Source organism: Mobula hypostoma, chromosome 2 (assembly GCF_963921235.1).
Source record: "Mobula hypostoma chromosome 2, sMobHyp1.1, whole genome shotgun sequence".
Lineage (NCBI taxonomy): Eukaryota > Metazoa > Chordata > Chondrichthyes > Myliobatiformes > Myliobatidae > Mobula > Mobula hypostoma.
The window spans coordinates 77,024,819-77,049,021 of NC_086098.1; the positions used below are offsets into that span (position 1 = coordinate 77,024,819).

Below are 24,203 nucleotides of genomic sequence, written 5' to 3' on the forward strand. Positions count from 1 at the left end.
TAAATAGAGTTAAGACACAGATTTTGCCTAGAGGGGAATTAAGGATTATGGGGATAAGCAAGTAGGTGGAGCTAACTTCACAGACAAATCGGCTGTTGAATGATTTAGCTGGAGGCGTACTCCTGTTCCTATTTCTCATGTTCCCATCTACAAAAGCAACCTTTCTTCTGTAACACACACAAAATGCTGGAGGAACTCAGCAGGACATGCAGCATCTAAGGAAAGGAATAAACAGTCAACGTATAGGATCAAGACCCTTCATCAGTACTGGGAAGGAAGGAAGAAGAAGCTAGAATAAGAAGGTGGGAGAGGGGAAGGAGGAAAAGCTAGAATGTGATAGGTGAAGCCAGGTGCAGGGGGGAGAGGGTGTGATGAAATAAGAAGCAGGGAGGCGATAGGTAGAAAAGGTAAAGGGGTGGAGGATAAAGAATCTGATAGGAGAGGAGAATGGACCATGAGAGAAAGGGAAGGAGGAGAGGCACCAGGACAGGTGATAGGCAGGTGAGGGAAAGAGTTAAGGGGTGCGGGAAACTGAGTGGAGGAATTGAAGAAGAGGAAAGAGGGAGAGGAAATATTACCGGAAGTTGGAGATATTGATGTTCATGCCATCAGCTTGGAGGCTACACAGACATAATATAAGGTGTCCCTCCAACAACCTGAGAGTGGCCTCATCCTGGCAGAAGAGATTTTCTTTTGTAGTTGCTTATTGTGTGTTATTGCTGTTATAAAGTGCAAGAGGATTACAGAGCTTAAGCCGAGGAAAATTCAGCAGACAAAAACACGATCCTTGTTGGAATAATTGAGATTTTGATAAAGGAGCTTAAGGATTTAGGAACGAGATTGAAAATAGTAATATCTATGTTTTTTTCTCTGCACTACAAAGTTCAAAGTGAAGTTATTATCAAAGTACACAAATGTCATCATATACAGCCTTGAGGTTCATTTTATTGTAGGCATTCGCACAATAGCATCGATGAAAACAATGCTCAAGCAACTGATGTGTGAAAGAGAACCAATCGTGCAAATAGAAAAAGAAAAAAACAAACTAATAGTAGTAAATAACTAAGTAATAAATATTGAAAGAGGAGTTGTAGAGTCCTTGAAAGTGAGTCCATAGGTTGTGGAAATGGTTCGGTTTTGAGGTGAGTACATTTATTATTAAAGTATTAATGCCATATACAACCTTGAGATTCGTCTCCTTACAGGCACTCACAAAACAAACAAACACAGTAGAACCCATTAAAAAAACTGTCAAACACTGCATGTGCTCAAAAAAGAACAAATAGTGCAAACAATAAAAAGTAAGCAGAACTAGAGTTCATAAAGATGAGTCCACAGCCATGAAGCCAATTCATTCCCACAGCTGGTCCAGGAGCACATTAGTTGCAGGCCTCAGTTCAGCACAGAGACAAGTCAACCTTGCTGAGCAGTGAGCTGAACAGCAGCCCGTCCCTTGCCTCCAACCCCAACATCTTGACCTTTTCAGTCTGGCCCAACACTTAGATCAGCCAAAACTCAGTTCATTCCTTGCTCTCGGACCCAGGACCCCGTCACCTTGATTTGCCCTGTACTTGACCTTTCCAATATAGACTGGCACTTAAATCGGTCAAACATCGGTTTGTTCCTTGCTCTCGGCTATGGCCCTGCCGCCTTGACTCTGCCTCGCCTTGGACCTGCTGCTTTGAATCTGTTCCAAGCCCATTCCGGCAACGGCTAAACATTGGTTTGCTCCTCATACTTGGTCCTGGGCTTCACTGCCACAAATCGGCCCGTACATGCCACGCCACAACCACCTGCACCTTTGAGACCTCATTTCATTCTGCAAAAAGGCCAGTTCATACAGGTGGTTCCACTCTTGTTCAGGAGCTTGATGGTTGAGGGATAATAACTTTTCCTGAACCTGAACCTGGTGTGTAGGACCTAAATCTCCTGTACCTCCTTACTGATGGCAGCAGTGAGAAGAGTGCATGGCCCTGGAGGTGAGGGTATTTGATAATGGATGCTGCTTTCCCGTGACAGCACTTCTTGTAGGTGTGCTCAGTGGTGGGGAGGCCTTTACCTGTGATGGACTGGGCTGTATCCAAGCCACAATGTCCATGGATGTTGACTTGTCTCCTCCCAAGTTGGGACATAAAGTGAAAAAATATCACCGGAATGAGGAATGAAATATTCTTAACGTTAAAAACACGGCTACGGTACCCACAGTAAACAAGCATCAGAGACTGTAGTCTGCTACATCACTTAGGAAAGTGATTTGGTTTTCAAAACTGTTCACAGTTACTTCTCAAAATTTAACTGCATATTCAGATTTCTATCCTGGGAAAAACTGTGATATGCAATTATAACTGTGGGAGATATCAATTTACTTGTGATATTCAATACAAGTTCACTGAAAGATTAACTTTGTTCCATCTCTCTCCTTTGAGCTGAGGAATGTCTCTTGAGACAAACAAGAGCCTCTTCTGAGCATTGTACTGAACCGCTTCATTGAACCTGCTTGAACATTATCACCCAGGCATGCCTGTCAATTTATTTTCTTTTGAATTTGTTTGGGAAGGTATATTAAAACAAAATTACCAAGCAACAGCAAGGTTATTAAGGCAGCAACATGCTAAATCTTGAGACATAATTTTTTGCATTGTGATGGTGTTGTTTAAAAGTTAAATGTTTGGTCCGACATTACTTTGTTGCTGTTTTGTCAGCAATATTAAAAAGCTTGAAATTCATGCAAATACTTCAGATATTGGTTAACACACAAAATGTTGGAGGAACACAAAAAGTCAGACAGCATCTATGAAGGATTTTGAGCATTTTGATTCATCAGGACTGGAACGGAAGGGGGACGAAGACAGAAAAAAAAGTGGTGGGGGGGGTGCGTGGAGAAAAAAAATGCAACCTAAAAGGTTATAGGTGAGACCAGTTGAAGGAGAAAATGGGTGGGGGAACGGTGTTTGGCAGCTACCATGTTTACATGGCCACTGATGTTGCTTTAGAATTTTGGAAGAGTTGTAATATCAGGAAACTAGTATATTTGCAGAGAAAATTGTACAAAAACCTGCAAATCACCTCCCTATGGTGCCCCCCTTCCTTCCTTCCATGGTCCCCTGCCCTCTCCTATCAGATTCCCTATCCTTCACTCCTGTACCTCTGAGCTTCTTACTTTATCCCCCTCCTCCACCCACCTACTTTCCGCCTCACCTGGCCTCACCTTTCACCTGCCAATATGCTCCTCCCCCTCTGCCCAACTTCAGATTATGGCTTCTTCCTTTCCAGTCCCGATGAAGGTTATTGGCCCCAAACATCGACTATTTATTTCTCTCCATAGACACTGAGTTCCTCCAGCACTTTGTGTGTGTGTGTTCCTCAAAATTCCCATAATTTGCAGAATCTCGTGCTTAAAACTGTACAATGTTTGATTTGGCCTAAGTGGCCATGTATGTCTATAAACAAGTGCACTGACTGAAACATTTTTGTGATTCACAGGTTTCAAACTGAAGTTAATTATGACACATTAGAAATCCGAGATGGGCCTGTTAATTCTTCACCTTTAATTGGAGAATATCATGGTACCCAAGCCCCACAGTTTCTAATCAGCACTGGTAACTTCATGTACCTTCTGCTGACGACTGACAACAGCCGTTCAAGTGTTGGTTTCCAGATTCGTTATGAAAGTAAGTTCCTTTCGTCAACTACAGACTAAGCTACTTGTACAAGAAAGACATACTTGTAGCTTCAGATTCTCTGAAGCTGCACCCATAATTCCTAAATCTTCAAGTGTTTGACATACTGGGATATTGTATAATCTGTCTTTCTGTCCAGTGGAGGAACAGAGGGATCTTTGGGATCCCAGTCCATAGATACCTCAAAGCTGTCATGCAAGTTGATAGGGTGGTTAAGAAGGCATATGATATCTTGGCCTTCACTAGTCAGAGGATTGATTTCAAGAGCCATGATGTAATGGTGCTGTTCCATAAAGCCCTGATTGTACCATACTTGGAGTACTTTCTTCAGTTCTGTTTACCTCATTATAGGAAGGAAGTAGATGATTTAGAGAGGGTGCAGTAGAGATTTACCAGGATTCAGGCTAGAGCTGAGGGCATAACTTATGAAAATAGTTTGAGCAAGCTGGCGATTTTCTACTTGGATGAGAGGTAACTTGAAAGGGTTCTATAAGATGATAGAGTAGATAGCCAGTGCTTTTCACCCAGGGCAGAAATGGCCAGTACCATTTGACATTCCTGTGATAGAGCTGGCTGAGTCTACAACCTTCTGACACTTCTGCTCCTGTGCTTTGGCATCTCCGTACCAGACAGTGATACAACCAGTCAGTATGCTCTCCGCAGTACATCTGGAGAAATTTGCTAGTCTTTGGTGACAGACCACATCTCCTCAAACTCGAAATGAAACAAAGCCACTGTCTTGCCTTCTTCACAGTTGCATAAATACGCTGATAGAATTATGAAGAGGCTAGACAGGGACTGTGCCATTTTCTGGATAGTTCAGGACTTGTGGATATTGCTGGATATCAGTTGCAGCTTCCTAAACATTTGTACTCTGCTGTGAGGAGAGGAGAAACCTCTCTCATCAGTACTGAATTTAGACTTAACACAAACAGACAGAAAGACACACACACGCATATACATACAGACAGACTCATGTACACACACACACATGCAATTCAGAACTTCTTTGAGCACAAAAGTACAATGATATTTGTTGATTTTAATGAACTTAAAGCAATAACAAACCTGCCTAAGCAGATTTCTGTAGAATTCTGCATCTCCTTGATTTCAATTAGAACATTTTCTGCCTTCATGTTTTGAATGGGAATTCTACTGAGGTTATGACACCAATTTGATATGAATAATATTCAGGCTGACTGGTGGCACAGTGACATCAGTACCAGACTCCGGAGCAAAGGCTCCCGAGTTCGAACCTGGTCAGGCCACTCCTGGGCACGCTTTCCATCCGTGCCGGGTTGAGTGTCGAGCTCGCAACTTGGCCTCGTAAAAAAAAGCGCTCTGAGAAGGATGTGGGGGACCACTCACAGAATCTTTCCTCCAAGACAACCCTTGAAAAGTGGTCGCTGAGGCTCTGGCAGAGTAAAAATTAGAATATGACAAATTTAGTGCATAGGTATTTTCTTATTGCATCTTTTATCCTTTTTCACACTCCCAGAGATGAAGGATCAACTTTATTTACCATATACATTTACATGTACGAGGAAATTGCTGCACTGTGTTGGTGCAAAATGCAACAAAAATACTAACATTTAACAATTATACAAAATAAATAATAATATAAAAAATAAAGTTAAAAGTACAGACATGCAATAACATGTACATAAATACCTAAATATCAGCATGTATTTACAATGTAAACAGCATTATAAAGACTGGTTTAAGGTTGTAATACATATTAAATGCTGTAGGAGCTCAACAGGTCAAGCAGCATCCATGGAAATGAATAGTTAACATTTCAGAATAAGACCCCTCATCAGGTCTGGGGAGCAAGGGGAAAGAAGCCACAGTAAGACGATTAGGAGAGGGAAAGGAAGAGACAAGCAAGAATGTGGTGGGTGGGGGAGTGGGGTGAAGTAAGAAGCTGGGAGGTGATAGCTGGGAAAGGTAAAGGGCTGGAGAAGAATGAAGCTGACAGGAGAGGAGAGTGGACCATGAGAGAAAGGGAAGGAGGAAGGGCATCGGAGGGAAGTGATCGGCAGTGGAGGAGAAGAGGTAAGAGGCCAGAGTGGGGAATTGAGAAAGAGAGAAGAGGGAAGGAGGAGGGCAAATAAATTACTAGATGATAGAGAAATTGATGTTCATGCCATCAAGTTGGTGGCTACCTAGATGGAATATAAGGTGTTGCTCCTCCAACCTGAGAGTCGTCTCATTGTAGCAGAAGTGGAGACCATTGACCGACATGTTTGGATATGAATGGGGATGGAGATTGGTATTAAAATGGTTGGATACTGGAAATACTGGCTATTTTCAGTTTAAAGTTGTCATCAGTCCACAGGACATGTTTCCAAAATGCATCAGGCTTGTTTAAATGTTCCTTTGAACTTTTTGAATAGAACCTTTTGGTCGCAATGAACAAAGATATGTTTGGAGAAAAAAGGGTGCAGAGTTTCATGAAAGGAATACCTCTCCAACTGTTAAGCACGGGGGGGTGGATCAATCATGCTTTGGGCTTGTGTTGCAGCCAGTGGTACGGGGAACATTTACTGGTAGAGGGAAGAATGAATTCAATTAAATAACAGCAAATTCTGGAATCAAACATCACACCGTCTGTAAAAAAGCCGAAGATGGAAAGAGCTTCTAAAACGTGATAATGATCCTAAACACACCTCAAAATCCACAATGAACTACCTCAAGAGGCGCAAGCTGAAGGTTTTGCGATGGCCCTCATAGACCCCGACCTAAACATCATCGAAAATATGTGGATAGACCTCAAAAGAGCAGTGCATGCAAGACGGCCCAGGAATCTCACAGAACTAGAAGCCTTTTGCGAAGAAGAATGGCGAACATCCCACAAACAAGAAGTAAGAGACTCTTAGCTAGCTACAGAAAGCGTTTACAAGCTGTGATACTTGCTAAAGGGGGTGTTACTAAGTACTGACCATGCAGGGTTCCCAAACATTTGCTTCGGGTCCTTTTCCTTTTTTGTTATTTTGAAACTGTAAAAGATGGAAATAACAAAGTTTTCTTGCTTAAAATATTAAAGAAATGTGTCATCTTTAACCTTATGCCTTTTTGGAAATCAGTTCCCCTTTACCTTGCTTAGCTATTCACAGTAACAGAAATTTTGACCGGGGTGCCCAAAATTTGCATTGCCATTCTCAGTGAGTAGAAGATGAACTGATCTCCAAAAGTCATAAAGTTAAAGTTGAAACATTCTTTTCAACATTTTAAGCAAGATTAGTGTATTATTTTTGTTTTATACAATATAAGTTACGAAAAGAAAAGGAGCACCATGCAGAGTGTGGGCATCCCAAGAGATTTGAGCTCTCAGATAACTTTTACCAAGGTCTCAGACCTTAATTATATAATAGACAATAGGTGCAGGAGTAGGCCATTCGGTCCTTTGAGCTAGCACCACCATTCACTGTGATCATGGCTGATCATCCACAATGAGTATCCAGTTCCTGCCTTATCCCCATAACCTTTGATTCCGCTATCTTTAAGAACTCTATCCATCTCTTTCTTGAAAGCATCCAGAGACTTGGCCTCCACTGCCTTCTCGGGCAGAACATTCCGTATATCCACCACTCTCCAGGTGAAAAAGTTTTTCCTCAACTCCACTCTAAATGGCCTTCCCCTTATTCTTAAACTGTGGCCTTTGGTTCTGGACTCATCCATCAGCGGGACCATGCTTCCTGCCTCCAGCGTGTCCAATCCCTTAATAATCTTATATGTTTCAATCAGATCCCCTCTCAGCCTACTAAATTCCAGAGTATACAAGCCCAGTCGCTCCAATCTTTCAAAATATGACAGTCCTGCCATCCCGGGAATTAACCTTGTGAACCTACGCTGCACTCCCTCAATAGCAAGAATGTCCTTCCTCAAATTTGGAGACCAAAACTGCACACAGTACTCCAGGTGTGGTCTCACTAGGGCCCTGTACAACTGCAGAAGGACTTTTTTGTTCTTATACTCAATTCCCCTTGTTATGAAGGCCAGCATGCCATTAGCTTTCTTCACTGCCTGCTGTACTTACATGCTTGCTTTCAGTGACTGATGTACAAGAACACTTAGATCTCGTTGTAATTCCCCTTTTCCTAATTTGACTCCATTTAGATAATAATCTGCCTTCCTGTTCTTACCACCAAAGTGGATAACCTCACATTTATCCACATCAAACTGCATCTGCCCACTCACCCAGCCTGTCCAAGCCACCCTGCATTCTCATAACATCCACTTTACATTTCACACTGCCACCCAGCTTTGTGTCATCGGCAAATTTGCTAATGTTACTTTTAATTCACTCATCTAAATCATTAATATATATTGTAAACAGCTGCGGTCCCAGCACTGAACCCTGCGGTACCCCACTGGTCACCGCCTGCCATTCCGAAAGGGACCCGTTAATCGCTACTCTTTGTTTTCTGTCAGCCAGCCAATTTTCAATCCATGTCAGTATTCTGCCCCCAATACCATGTGCCCTAGTTTTGCCCACTAATCTCCTATGTGGGACTTTACAAAGGCTTTCTGAAAGTCCAGGTACACTGCACTGGCTCTCCCATGTCCACTTTCATAGTTACATCCTCAAAAATTTCCAGAAGATTAGTCAAGCACGATTTCCCCTTCATAAATCCATGCTGACTCGGACCAATCCTGTTACTGCTATCCAGATGTGTCGTAATTTCATCTTCTATAATTGACTCAAGCATCTTTCCCACCACCGACGTCAGGCTAACAGGTCTATAATTCCCTGTTTTCTCTCTTCCTCCCTTCTTGAAGAGAGGGACAACATTAGCCACCCTCCAATCCACAGGAACTGATCCTGAATCTATAGAACATTGGAAAATGATTTCCAATGCATTCACGATTTCTAAAGCCACCTCCTTGTGTACCCTGGGATGCAGAACATCAGGTCCCGGGGACTTATCAGCCTTCAGACCCAACAGCCTATCCAAAACCATTTCCTGCCTAATATAAATTTCCTTCAGTTCATCCATTACCCTAGGTCCTTCAGTTTGTTAGGGCTGTGGCTTGTTCACAGTCGTCATTAGAAAAGGCCAGGTGATGCAAATTTCAAAGCTTTATAAACACCCTGACTCTTCAAACCTACTCCCAACAATCAACAGCCATGGGCTCCTCTAAGCAGCTGCCTAGCACTCTGAAAATTAAAATAAATGATGCCCACAAAGCAGGAGAAGGCTATAAGAAGATAGCAAAGCGTTTTCAGGTAGCTGTTTCCTCAGTTCGTATGTAATTAAGAAATGGCAGTTAACAGGAACGGTGGAGGTCAAGTTGAGGTCTGGAAGACCAAGAAAACTTTCTGGGAGAACTGCTCATAGGATTGCTGGAAAGGCAAATCAAAACCACCATTTGACTGCAAAAGACCTTCAGGAAGATTTAGCAGACTCTGGAGTGGTGGTGCACTGTTCTACTGTGCAGTGACACTTGCACAAATATGACCTTCATGGAAGAGTCATCAGAAGAAAACCTTTCCTGTGTCCTCACCACAAAATTCAGCATCAGAAGTTTGCAAAGGAACATCTGAACAAGCCTGATTCATTTTGGAAACAAGTCCTGTGGACTGATGAAATTAAAATAGAACTTTTTGGCCACAATGAGCCAAATGTTTGGAGAAAAAAGGGTGCAGAATTTCATGAAAAGAACACCTCTCCAACTGTTAAGCACGGGGATGGATCGATCATGCTTTGGGCTTGTGTTGCAGCCAGTGGCACGGGGAACATTTACTGGCAGAGGGAAGAATGAATTCAATTAAATACCAGCAAATTCTGGAAGCAAACATCACACCATCTATAAAAAAGCTGAAGATGAAAAGAGGATGGCTTCTGCAACAGGATAATGATCCTAAACACACCTCAAAATCCACAATGGACTACCTCAAGAGGTGCAAGCTGAAGGTTTTGTCATGGCCCTCACAGTCCCCCAAACTAAACATCATCGAAAATCTGTGGATAGACTCAAAAGAGGAGTGCATGCAAGACGGCCCAAGAATCTCACAGAACTGGAAGCCTTTTGCAAGGAAGAATGGGCAAAAATCCCCCAAACAAGATTGAAAGACTCTTATACTTACCAAAGGGGGTGCTACTAAGTACTGACCATGTAGGGTGCCCAAACTTTTGCTTCGGGCCCTTTTCCTTTTTTGTTATTTTGAAACTGTAAAAGATGGAAATAAAAAAAGTTTTCTTAAAATATTAATGAAATGTGTCATCTTTAACTTTATGCCTTTTGGAAATCAGGTCATCTTTTACTTGTTTAGCTATTAACAGAAATTTTGACCAGGAGTGCCCAAACTTTTGCATGCCACTGTATCTCATCAACCAATCCTGTGGCAGTAACTCCATGCATCAAAGCATGTAGACATGAAGAAGACTTTCAGTTGTCATTCGGATCAAACATCAGAAGGAGAAAGAAATGTGATCTAAGTGACTTTGACCGTGGAATGATTTTTGGTACCAGACAGGGTGGTTAGAGTACTTCAGAAACTGCTGATCTCCTGGGATTTTCACACACAAGTCTTGAGAGCTTACAAAGAATGTTGCTTAAAACACATAAAATAATCAGTGAATGGCAGTTCTGCTGGTGAAAATGCCTTGTCAATGAGAGAGGTCAGAGGAGAATGATCACACTGGTTCAAGCAGACAGGAAGGTGACAGTAACTCGAATAACTACATGCTACAACAATGGTGTGCAGAAGAGCTTGCCAGAATGCACAACATGTTGATCCTTGAAGTGGGTGGGCAACAGCAGCAGAAGACCAAGAACATACACTCAGTGGCCACTTTTTATGTGCAAGAGGGATCTAATAAAGTGGTCACTGAGTGTAGTATGCATTTCCCTTCAAATCACTTTGCTTAAAATTCTGAGTGGGGTAATGTAATGAACATTTTTTTGTTCTGTTGTTTATATGCATAGGCAGTGGATAGAATGCCCTTCTGAGTATCACTTGAAATTGTTTTGAATGTATGTTCGTAATGAAATTTAAGTAACTAAAATGAGCATTGTAATCTAATGGGATTATCTCTTGAATATGGATAATGTAATAAAGGACAGCTGGATATCAACAAACATAATCCCAAGACTCATGGATCCAGGTTGTGAGACAAGATTAATTTCACTCACCATTGATAAAATGGTAGAAATATGATAATCTCTATAGTCTATTGGGATTTAAATATGTAAATGTATGAACTTTGTGCAAAGCAAATACATTAAAATATTACATATAACCATGTCAGGAGTATCCAATTTTATTCTTAAAGCTCACAACATACTTTTGAAATCACAGAGTGGTGAAAAAGGCATTTTGCATTCTGATCTTCATCAGTCATGTCACTGAGTATAGGAATTGGGACATTATGGTGACGCTGTATATGACATTGATGAGATTGCACTTGGAGTACCATGTACAGTTCTGATCATCCTATTATAGAAAATCATTGGAAAGAATGCAGAAAAGATTTACAAGGATGCTGCCAGGACTGGAGTTCATGATTTGTGGGGAAAGGTTAGCCAGGCTAGAATTTTATTCCTTGGAATGTAAGAGGATGAGATGTATATGAGAAGCATTGATAAGCGTCAGTGGAATCATTGCTACAGACGGCTGTATAGGCCAAGTCATTAGGTATATTTCAAGCAGAGATGTCACTCCATCAAATGTTACAGGGAGAAGGCAGGAGAATGGAGTTCAGAAGGATAGTAAGTCAACCATGATGGAACGATGGAACAGACTTGATGGGCCAAATGGTCATCTGTCTTATGGTCTGATGTTGGATGGTCTTTTTTCCCTTGGGTAGGAGTGTTGACAACTTGGAAAGCATTGATTTAGGGAGAGGTGAAATGCTTAAAAGGGACTTGGGGGCAACTTTTCAATGCAGAGAATGTTGAGTATATGGACCGAGCTGCCTGAGGAAGTGGTTCAGGCTGGTACAATAGTAGCATTTAAGAAGCATTTGGATAGTTACATTAAGGCTGGGGCTTGGGCCAAATGCAGGAAATTGAGACCACCTAGGTGGACGCAATAGTCCATAAGACCACAAGACATTGGAACAGAATTAGGCCATTCAGAGTTTTTGCAATATTTTCACCTGACTGTTGGAGGATCGGTTATTATGGGCAGTGGTATGTGTTTGTTCTGACCTAGTAACATGGTCTAGGCATGACAGAAGGCACATAAGACCAATATGGAAGAACATAGATATACAAGAGATTCTGCAGATGCTGGAAATCTTGAGTAACACACACAAAATACTGGAGAAAATCAGCAGGTCAAGCAACTTCAATGGAGTGGAATAAACAGTCAACATTTTGGGTCAAGGCCCTTCAGCAGGATTAAAAAAGACCAAGGTAGAAGCCAGAATAAGAAGGTGGGGGAAGGGGGAGGGGGGAGGAGTGTAAGCAGGCAGGTGACAAGTGAGATCATGTGTAGTGAAAGGTGGGTGTGTGGGGAGAGGAGGATGATGGAAGATGCTGGAAGGTGATAAGTGGAAGTAAAGGGCCTGTAGAAGGAATATGGTAGAAGAGGAGAATGGACCATGGACATAATGGGCAGAGGAGGATTACCAGAGAGAGGTGATAGGCTGCTCAGGAGGGAAGGAGAGGAGGAGAAAAGGGTGAGAGGTCAACCAGAATGGGGAATGGAAAAAGAGAGGATGGGGTGCAAAACACAGGGGAGCAAGTTCCAGAAGTTGGAAATATTGATGTTCTTGCTATTAGTTTGGAGACTACCAAGATGGAATGTGAGGTGTTGCTCCTCCAGCCTGAATGTAAACTCACTGTGGCAGTAGAGGAGCCCATGGATGGAGATGCCTGAATGGGAAGTCAATACAAAGTACGAGACCACCAGGAGAATCCTGGCCATGGCAGTGGACAGAGTGAAGGCACTTGATGAAGCTTTTATTTTTCTCATGTTGTCAACATGAAACTGGCTCAGTCCAGTTGCTCTAGTCATACATAAACAGACCTTGGTAGTCTCATCACCAGGACAGCGAGCTGTTATTGTACTGATTTAATATGCCTTTGTTTCTATATGCCTCCTCTTGTGGTGGCTACTTGCTTATCTCATCTTATGTGTTTACATATACAGAGTATGCAGTCAATCCTATTAAGATTACATGGCAGTTCATAGACAATAGGAGATTGAGCAATGAATTATTTTGCATTCATTAAAATAAATTAAAACTTTAAAATTTTGCAGAAGATGCTGCTGGAAATTGGAATCATTAATTTGTTTACAACATTAATCAGACTGCATTTGGAGTATACCAAACAAATTTTGGGTCTGTATCTGTGGAAGGATGTGCTGACCCTGGATAGTGTCTAGAGGAGGTTCACAAGAATGATCCCAGGAATGAAACGATAAGGAGAATTTGACGTCTCTGAACCTGTAATCTGCGGAGTCAGAGGATTTCTGATTTATAAAATATTTCTGAATTACTAAAATATATAAATTGCAAAAGTTTTCCAAACACAGGTAAAATTATTACAAATTAAAAGAACTTTCTAACAAGTTGCACACGACCGAGTTGTCTTTCACAGAAACTGAAGGTTGAGAAATGAATTCTAGTTCTTCTTTCTGTCCCACTGTCTTTTTCTCATTCTCCTTCTCATTCCTAACAATCCCAATGCATTCTATCATTGATATTGTTGTGTCACTAGTTGACATTATCTGCATGTGGTGTTTCTCACATACTTTTGCTAGGACAACCTAATTCACATATATGGTCTTTAGGCTTTTTGGGACAGACATCCTCGGCACCCAGAATTCAGACTGTGAGGATGGACGCTCTGAATATACAAATGTACCTACTATTGATTGAATAACCATACCTGTGACCATCTTTGATGTGCTAAGTGACAAATTCAGTCTGGTCTGCAAGCTTCCTTGAATTCATTCACAATGGTTCCAGTAACTTAGTTGTCTGGTTTGATGCAGTCTAATTAATCGATTGTCGGATATTTTTTAAACAAGGGCCCACAAGTCCTCATAGTTTCCTTGTTTGCAACAAAAAGCAGGGTGAAGAATATTGATTGGAAGTTTAATGTTGTCATAAGCAACTCTGACCATTTGGAAAGGCCATGTTGCTGTGTTAGAAAGCCGAGGTTACCAATAAGCCTCTCAGGTCCTGGAAAGTGAATAGCCATCACAATAGAGTCAAAAGAACACAACGGCAGAGAAACTTCAGCCCTTTGGCCCAGCTAGTCCATGCTGAACTGATCTTCTGTCTAGTCCCATCTACCTACATCTGGACTATATTCCTCCAAACTCCCTTCATTCTTGTACCTATCCAAACTTCTCCAAAGTGTTACAATTGAACCAGTATCGACTATTTCTGCCGGCAAATCAAGCAGATGAATGAGCTGCTCTGGAATGGACACGGCAAGCTCCTTCACCAGAGGTGCTACCCCTCCTTGGACCCAACATAAACTCAGTATTTTTGTTTTACTGCACACTTTAGATCCATACTATTCACTGTGTAAATCTTACCTTCGTTACTAAATCCGTTTTATTTCATAATTATTACTCAGTGTCTTAATTTCCCAACTGCCTCCCCAATGAAAGTGCGACACACAGTATAACTGATGGCAACAGTGATATTTGCTGAAATTATTTCACTAAATTCTGATTATATTTTGCAGGTGTCACCTTAGAATTAGATTCTTGTTTAGACCCAGGAATTCCTGTCAATGGGCGTCGACATGGAAACAACTTCTCAATCGGATCGACCGTGACCTTCAGTTGTTGTCCAGGTTACACCGTGAGCGATGACAAGCCCCTAATTTGTGAAGATAACCGCCAGTGGAACCATGCATTGCCAAGCTGTGAAGGTGGGCTCATCAATCAGAAATCATGGAGCAATGTAGCACAGAAACAGGTCCATCAACCCATCCAGTACATGCTGACCTGTCTTTTTTTTCTGCCTAGTGCCATCTATATGCAACCACACCATGTACCTATCTCTCTATTTTGCCTTCTATTTGCATTACTAATTTAATAAATGTAATATATATATTTCTTATTGTAATTTATAGCTTGATTTATGTATTGCACTGTACTGCTGCCACAGAACAACGCATTTCATGACATATCTAAATGATATTAGACCTGATTGTGACCCAAACTTTTCTTAAGTGTTGAGATCGAATCTGCATCCACTGCTTCTGTTATCAGCTCATTCCAAACACACACTACTCTCTGAGTGAATACGTTTCCCCTCATGTTCCCCTGAAATACCTCTGGTATCTAATAAAGTGGCCACTGAGGATATATTTTGTGATCTTTTGATGCTGTAGTCCATCCTCTTCAAAGTTTGACATGTTGTGCATTCAGAGATGCTCTTCTGCACATCACTGTTGTAATGCATGGTTATCTGAGTTACCGTCACCTTCCTGTCAGCTTGAACCAGTCTGTCCATTCTCCACTGAACCCTCTCATCAACAAGGCATTTTTTCCCACAGAATTGTCGCTCATTGGATATTTCTGTTTCCACACCATTCGCTGTAGATTCCAGAAACTGTTGTGCATGAAAATCCCAGATCAGCAGTTTCTGAGATACTTAAACCACCCTCTCTGACACCAATAATCCTTGCACAGTCAGAGTCATTTTGATCACATTTCTTTCCCGTTCTTATGTTTGGTCTGAGCAACAACTGAACCTCTTGACCATGTCTGCATGCTTTTATGCATCGAGTTGTTGCCAAAGATTGGCAGATCAGATACTTGCATTCATGTTCAGGTCTATCTAATAAACTGGCCACTATGTGTATTTTACATTTACCCTTAACCAATGAACTCTAATTCTAGTTTTAACCAACCTCAGACAAAACAGTCTGTATCCATTCACCATATTTATACCCCTCATATCTTTGTACACATGTTATTTCTGTGCATGTCTTCAGAGCATCAGGAAAGCCTACCTCACATGGTTATGGGACAGTCTGAGATACCAGGGTTATAACAAGTCACTTCATCATCTGACATACTGTTTTCACTCAATGCAATTTGTCATCATAATTTCTGCTCTTGAACCAGTAACATTAAATACATATTAAAAAAAGAGAATGATTGGTATTAACACAGTAAAGACCTGATAATGGTGTTCAAGATGATGAGAGGCATAGATAGAATGGACTGTCAGAACCCTTTCCCAGGGTAGAAATGCCTCATACAAGGGGGGCATAATTTTAAGGCAATTGGAGGAAAGTATAGGGGGTATGTCCAAGGTACGTTTTTTTACACAGAGAGTGGCGGGTGCTTCAGACGCAGTACCAGGGAAAGTGGTAGAGGCAGATACATTAGGAACATTTCTACAAATGTTTGTATATAGGCACATGGATGATAAAAAAAAATTGAGGGATATGGCGGAGGGAAGAGCTAGATTGATCTTGGAGTCCGATAAATATTGGCACAATGTTATAGGCTGAAGGGCCTGTACTGCTCTATGTTCTACATATAATGGATTACAGGGTCAAGAGATGGTGTGCTTTTGGTCATTTCTGCTCCCATACCTGACCATTTTCTTATTAACTGATGCTGAGGGGGGCATAACTTTAAAGTGATTAGAGGAAGGTATAGTGGGGAATGACAGATGTAGGTTTTTTTAAAGTGTGATGGGTGTGTGGAATGCCCTGCAAGGGGTGGTGATAAAGTCAAATATATTAGGGACATTTAAGAGCTTTTGGATAGGTACATGGATGTGGGAGGGATGGGTTAAATTGATCTCAGAGTAGGATGAATGTTAGCACAACATTGTGGATTGAAGGGCCTGTGCGTGCTGTAATTATGTTCAAGGTTCTGACTTTTATGAATAATCTGGGGGGAGGGGGGAGGGTGCTGAATGGTTTCCCAGTGGGCTGGATGCTGGTTGGAGGAATCTTAGGTCAGACCTACTCTACCAATTAGTCTGGCAACCGAAGATTATCTCAGGTGCTCTGACTTCCTCACAAGTCCCCAGGATGTGTGAAAAAATTGAAGCACATGGAAGAATCTCCTGTGGTCACAGTGAGAATGTGCAAACTCTATGCAAACAGCACCTGAGGTGAGAAAGGAACATGGGTCCCTTGAGCTGTGAAGCTGTGTCTGCATCACTGTGATGAAACAAATCTTTTCTCTCTGCCCTTTACAGAAGTGAGCTGATTCTTCTCAGTGGGATAAATAGTGCTATCCATCATTTCTGCAATGCAACCGTCCTCATTGAGGACCACAGATCAGAGAACTGTTTAGTCAGCATGTAACTTAGCAGTTAATATAATCCTATTACAGTGCCAGTGACCCATGTTCAATACTGCCATGGTCTGTAAGGAATTTGTACCTTCTTCACATAACTGCAGATTTCCTCCAGGTGCTTCAGTCTCCTCCCACTTTCTGAAAATGAACAGGTTAGTAGGTGAATTGGTCTCATGAGTGTAATTGGGCAGTGTGGACCATTGGGCTGGAAGGACCAGTTACTGTGCTATATCTCTAAATAAAAATACATTGTGAAACTTACAGGATTACAGTTATTACCCCCTTCTGGTAAAGCTGTAGAATGAGGCCATGGCTCAGTTGAATTTGCTCTATGTCATTAACTCGATCACTTATATAATTTTTTGAAAGAATAAAAGTGTTGAACTGAAATTGGTAGTAGTGGGCTTGCATAAAAATCACATAGAAATTCAACAATCCCATCCTTTTAAATGAAAACATTAAATAAAGCAATGCATTGAAACTCGCTCATGAACATTTGCCAGAAGCACAGTAGCTGGAAGTGAACTGAATACAATTACCACAGTGAACTGGTGATTTCCACAGAAAATTGTAACAGTAATCTGCTCTGTCCATTAGGATCAATTGAATGAATGACTCTTAATAAGCTAGCAGAAACTAATTTCCCCAAGACAAAAGCAATTAAGCCACCTTACATATTAAATATGACCATTGAATGAAGTTTCTATGGATTCATTCTTGTTCAGATCGAGGGAAATTACACACTTTTTTCAAAAAAAAACTCATAATACAGAATAGTTACTATTGGAATCTTTCTTTTGATTTTTAATGTTTATCATAACTTCAAATGAACTGTTCAGTAAGAAAGAAGTTACTGAGTCCTAGAGCAATACCACACAGAAGCAAGATCTTAGACACAACAAGTCAATGCTGATCAAGTTGCCCCAATTTCCTGTATTTGGCACATATCCCTCAAAGCCCCAACCCTCCATGTATCTATTAAAGTGCTTATTAAATGCTTGTATTGGACCTGCATCAACCTCTTCATCTGTCAGCTTATTCCAGATACTCTCCACCCTCTGCATGGATAACTTGCCCCTTAGAACCCTTTGAAATCTTTCCCCCTCTCATCCTAAATATATGCCTCCAGTTTTAGACATCCCCTGCCTGAGGAAAAGACTAGTACCATCTACTTCATCTATGACACTCATAACTGTAGATATTTGTATCAGGTTGTTCCTCCTGTTATAAGGAATACAGACCTAGCCTGGCCAACTCAGGCCCTTTGAGTCTGGTAATTTCCTCCTAAATTTTTTCTGCACTCTTTCCATCTTAGTCATGCCTCTCCTGTAACAGGGTGCCCAAAACTGTACGGAGTACTCCAAACACAGATACACCAACATCTTGAAACCATAATGTCTCAACTGTTAGATAAATGCTCTGACTGATGAAGGTCAGATTATCATAAGCCTTTTTGACCACCCTGTCTACCAATGATGCCATTTTCAATAATCTAATCATATGGTACTTCTAGGCATTCTTCAGTGCCCGACTATTTGTAGCTTAAGTCCTCTATAATCTACAGTAACCTACATAACTATCAACAACACCTCCTCATTTTGTGCCACGTTCAAATATGCTGATCAGAACTGATTGCAGTCCTTACCGAAGTGTCCAACATATTGTAATGATTTTATTTAGGACTTTTGCATCATAACAGATTTTAGTAAACTTAGAACATATTTGACCATATGATATAGGAGCAGATTTAGGACATTCAGCCCATTAAGTCTTCTCCGCTCTTCTATCATGGCCTAAATTATTATCCCTTTCAACGCTATTCTCTTGCCTTCTCCCCATAACCTGTCCTGCTGAAGGGTCTCAGCCTGAGACGTCAACTGTGCTCTTCTCTGTAGATGCTGCCTGGCTTGTTGAGTTCCTCCAGCATTTTGTGTGTGTTGCTTAGATTTCCAGCATCTGTAGATCTTCTCTTCTTTGTTCCTTGTAACCTTTAATGCCTTGACTAATCAAGAGTCTATCAATCTCTACTTTAAATATACCCAATGACTTGGCCTCCACAAGTGACTATGGCAGTGAATTCCACAGATTCACTATCCTCTGGCTAAAGAAAATTCTCCTCATCTCTGTTCTAAAAGGATGTCCTTGTATTCTGAGGCTATGCCCTCTGGTCCTAGGCTCTGTGCGGAGGAAGTCCTCTGTAGTCCATTCTCTATAGGTCTTTCAATATTTGGTAAGTTTCAATGAGATCCCCCCTCATTGTTCTAAATGACAGAGCTATCAAATGCTCCTCATACATTGACCCTTTCATTCCTGGGATCATTCTTGTGTACCTCCTCTGGATCCTCTCCAGTGTCATCCCAATAAAGGCACAGCCTCAGATTGGAACAGACTGTTTTTATTAAGGTTGTATTCCTTCTCAATTTTGCAATGCAATATACTTATTTGTTTCCTGTTATATAGAGACACAAATGTCTATTTTCCATGGAAAGCATCCAGAGCCTTGCTTATATTCTGTCCGATATTTGACACTTCTTGCTTTCTTTATCATGGAGGTTAAAATCAACAACTGACTGTTCCTCTTTCATTTCAGCTTTCTGTGGTGGTTACATCCATGCTGCAAGTGGAACTATTCTGTCACCCGGATTCCCCGATTTCTATCCCAATTCCTTAAATTGTACCTGGATAATTGAGGTGTCACACGGAAAAGGTAAGCCAAAGTGTTTTGTTTACCATAGTTTCTCCACTTTCTGGCGACACATCTGCATGAGGATTATTTTCAGATTATGATTGCTGGTTGCTTCAAATGTTTGATCTATTATGCAAATGATACTCAGAATGAAACTGTTAACATATGTGAAGTGTTTGATGCTTCAGGCTTATACTTGCTGGAGTTTAGAAGAATGAGGAATATCATTGAAACCTACTGAATATTGAAAGTCCTGGTTAAAGTGGACATAGAAAGGATAGAATAGATGCAGAGAGGATGTTTCCAATAGAGTGGATTTTTCTGAGATAATATTGATGTGCAAAGGATGTTACCATTAGTGGAAGAGTCTAGGACCAGAGGGCACAGTCTCAGAATACAAGGATGTCCTTTTAGAGCAGAGCTGAAGAGGAATTTATTTTGCCAGAGAATGGTGAATCTGTGGAATTCATTACCACATGTGGCTGTGGATGCCAAATCTTTGAGTATATTCAAAGTGGAGGTGTCAAGGGTTACAGGGAGAAGGCAGGAAAAAGGGGTTGAGATGGAAAATAAATCAGCCATGATTGAATGTTGGAGTAGATTTGATGGCCCAAATAGCGTAGTTCGGCTCTTATGTCTTATGAACAAGGTTTTTTTGATAAATCCTTGCACCTGAATTTATTCTGGACTTTTTTAGACTCACTCAACCAGCTGTGGCTCTGTCGCAGTAATATATTACCTCGCAGATGAAGAAGGGAGCTGAACATCCCTGCTCAGAGCTGAGCTTCATTTGATGCCACTGGCCGTTGTTTCCAGTCCTGAAAATGAATTCTTATTTTAAAAAGTTAAAGCTGAGTTTATTGTCATATGTCACATGCACAGGTGCAATGTAAAACTTAATTACAGCAACATCACAGGCACATCTCATAAGCAGTATTCACAAAAAATCATAAATTAAATGCAACCTTTGCCAGAAAGAACATAATGAAAACAAAATAAAGTATGTTTCAATGCAAAGTGTTCAAAATGGTCATAGTGTTGCTAAACTGTCCAAGTGCACAGAACAAAAAATGTAACAATGCAGCTGAAGGGTCTCAGCCTGAAACATCGACTGTTTATTTTCCTCCAGTGATGTTGCCTGACCTACTAAGTTCCTCCAGCATTTTGTGTGTGTTATTCTGAATTTCCGGCATCCGCAGAATCTCTTGTTTTATAACAGCAATATTGTTTGTAGAGTCCATGCTGAAGTTCACCAGCAATTGATTCAAAGGATTCAAAGTAGATTTATTATCTAAGTATGTATGCAGTATACTACCCTGAGATTCAACTTCTCCACAGACAGCCAGTAAACAAAGAAAACTGTGGGATCCATTCAAAGAAAAACATCAACACCCCCAGTGCAAAAAAAAACAAATCTTGCAAATGGTAACAAAAGCATACCCCCTCCCATACACACGCAAAAACAAAACAAATTGCGCAAATGGTAACAAGAAAGAACAAGTGAAAACACAGAAAATAAAACACAAAATTGAAAGAGACCATTTTCAGTTCAGTTCAGTGTTCATTAGTCCAATCCACAAAGCGTAGACCCAAAACTTCAGTACCATAAACAAGAGGAAATCTACAGATGCTGGAATTTCAAGCAACACACATAGAAGTTGCTGGTGAACGCAGCAGGCCAGGCAGCATCTCTAGGAAGAGGTACAGTTGACGTTTCGGGCCGAGACCCTTCGTCAGGACTAACTGAAAGAAGAGCTAGTAAGAGATTTGAAAGTGGGAGGGGGAGGGGGAGATCCGAAATGATAGGAGAAGACAGGAGGGGGAGGGATGGAGCCAAGAGCTGGACAGTTGATTGGCAAAAGGGATATGAGAGGATCATGGGACAGGAGGCCCAGGGAGAAGGAAAAGGGGGAGGGGGGAAGCCCAGAGGATGGGCAAGGGGTATAGTGAGAGGGACAGAGGGAGAAAAAGGAGGGAGAGAAAAAGAAAGTGTGTAAATAAATAAATAAATAAATAAATAAATAAATAAATAATGGATGGGGTACGAGGGGAGGTGGGGCATTAGCGGAAGTTTGAGAAGTCAACGTTCATGCCATCAGGTTGGAGGCTACCCAGACGGAATATAAGGTGTTGTTCCTCCAACCTGTGTGGCTTCATCTTGACAGTAGAGGAGGCTGTGGATAGACAGCCCTCCGACACCAAGTACCGAGTACTGAGCACCATCTCTATCCGAACGCTTCAACCTCAGCCTCAGTCGCCAGCAGCAGGCGAAACCAGCAATTTTGGGGCCTACCCTCCGGAGATTCTTGATCGCACAGTAACAACAGCAGCGAACCAGGCATTTCAGAAATTTCTCCAGATGTTCCTCTGCTTCTCACGTCTGTCTTCGGCCCCTATTTAACAGATACAATATCATTTCACCGGAGAGCTGCGCGCGCTGCATTGCGCTGCCATCTTCTCCTCCTGCCTGAGTTGTTCCTGATTTTAGTGGTGTGGGACTTCAGGCTTCTGTACCTCCTGACCAATGATACCTGTGAGGAGATGGCATGGCCTGAATGATGAAGATCTTTTTCGGAAGAACATGCCTCCTGTAGACACTATTGATAATGATGAGGAATGTGCTGGTAATGTATTATGCTGAGTCCATTATTCTCTGCAGCTTCTTATATTCCTGCACAGTCGAATTGGCGTATCAGACCATGATGCAATCAGTCAGGGCACTTTCAAAAGTACATCTGTAGAAGTTTTAATATGAATATATAATATAGTACACTTGTGGGCTACCCCCTTCACATCAGTAGGTTGTGTTAGTTGTTAACACAAGTGATCTATTTCACTGCAAGTTTTGATGTACAAGTAATAAATAAATGAATCTAGAATAAATTAATGAGAATCTCAATGAGGAGGGTGGTGAGAGTGTGGAACAAGCTGCCAGCAGAAGTGGTGGATGCTCAAAGTTCAAAGTAAATGTATTACCAAGGCATCCCTGAGATTCATTTTCTTGTGGGCATACACAGTAAATCCAAGAAATATAATAGAATCAATGAAAATCTGCACCCAACAGGACGGACAAACAACCAATGTGTTAAAGACAACAAACTGTGCAAATACAAAAGAAAAAAAAATAATAATCGTAATAAATAGACAATAAATATCAAAAACATGGGATGGAGTTTAATGCTGATAAATGTGAGGTGCTACATTTTGGTAGGACTAATCAAAATAGGACATACATGGTAAATGGTAGGGCATTGAAGAATGCAGTAGAACAGAGGGATCTGGTGCATAGTTCCCTGAAGGTGGAATCTCATGTGGATAGGGTGGTGAAGAAAGCTTTTGGTATGCTGGCCTTTATTAATCAGAGCATTGAGTATAGGAGTTGGGATGTAATGTTGAAATTGTACAAGGCATTGGTAAGGCCAAATTTGGAGTATTGTGTACAGTTCTGGTCACCGAATTAGAAGAAAGATGTCAGCAAAATAGAGAGAGTACAGAGAAGATTTACTAGAATGTTACCTGGGTTTCATTACCTAAGTTACAGAGAAAGGTTGAACAAGTTGAGTCTTTATCCTTTGGAGCGTAGAAGGTTGAGGGGGGACTTGATAGAGGTATTTAAAATTATGAGGGGGATAGATAGATTTGACATAGATAGGCTTTTTCCATTGAGAGTGGGGGAGATTCAAACAAGAGGACATGAGTTGAGAGTTAAAGGGCAGAAGTTTAGGGGTAACATGAGGGGGAACTTCTTTACTCAGAGAGTGGTAGCTGTGTGGAACGAGCTTCCAGCAAAAGTGGTTGAGGAAGGTTCTATGTTATCATTTAAAGTTAAATTGCATAGCTATATGGACAGGAAATTAATGGAAGGTTATGGGCTGAGTGCAGGTCAGTGGGACTAGGTGAGAGTAAGAGTTCAGCATGGACTAGAAGGGCCGAGATGGCCTGTTTCCGTGCTGTAATTGTTATATAGTTATATGGTTAAAAGAGTCCTTGAAAATGAGTCCACAGGTTGTGGGAACAGTTCTGTGATCGAGTCAGTGAAGTTGTGGGAAATTAACCCCACTGATTCAAGAGCCTGATAGTAATAACAGTTCCTAAACATGGTGGTGTGAGCCCTGAGGCTCCTGCACCTTACTCCTGATGGCAGCAGCAAGAAGAGAGTATGGCCTGGGTGGCGGGGGGGGGGGCGGGGGGCGGTGGTGGTGGTCCTTGATGACTGATGTTGCTTTCCTGAGATAGCACTCCTTAAGTTATGCTCAATGGTGGTTGGGCTTTACCAATGATAGACCGGGCTATTTTCACTACCTTTTGTATTATTTTCCATTTTAGGGCAGAGGTGTTTCCATACCAAGCCGCAATGCAACCAGTCAATATACTCCCCATCAGACATCTAAAGAAGCTTGTCAAGGTTTTAGGTGTTATGCCGAAACTTTGCAAATTTCTAAGGAAGTAGAGGCACTGCCATGCTTTTTTCTTAATTGAAATTAGGTGCTGGGCCCTGGACAGATCTGCTGAAATGATAACACTGAAGAGCTTAAAGTTGCTGACCCTCTCCTCAGATCCCCCGATGAGGAATGGCTCATAACCTCTGGTTTCC

The 24,203-nt window shown here is 41.4% G+C and overlaps 1 protein-coding gene across 5 annotated transcripts in view; it reads left to right on the forward strand.

The window, feature by feature from the left end:
- Positions 1–24,203, forward strand: part of LOC134341158 (CUB and sushi domain-containing protein 1-like) — a 2,430,601-nt gene that overhangs the window by 1,874,413 nt on the left and 531,985 nt on the right. For all 5 annotated transcript variants that reach the window (XM_063038952.1, XM_063038962.1, XM_063038968.1 and 2 more), the window contains 3 exons: positions 3,484–3,671; positions 14,337–14,525; positions 19,514–19,630. In XM_063038952.1, the coding sequence (XP_062895022.1) occupies positions 3,484–3,671; positions 14,337–14,525; positions 19,514–19,630 (494 nt within the window). The remainder of the gene's footprint in view (positions 1–3,483; positions 3,672–14,336; positions 14,526–19,513; positions 19,631–24,203) is intronic.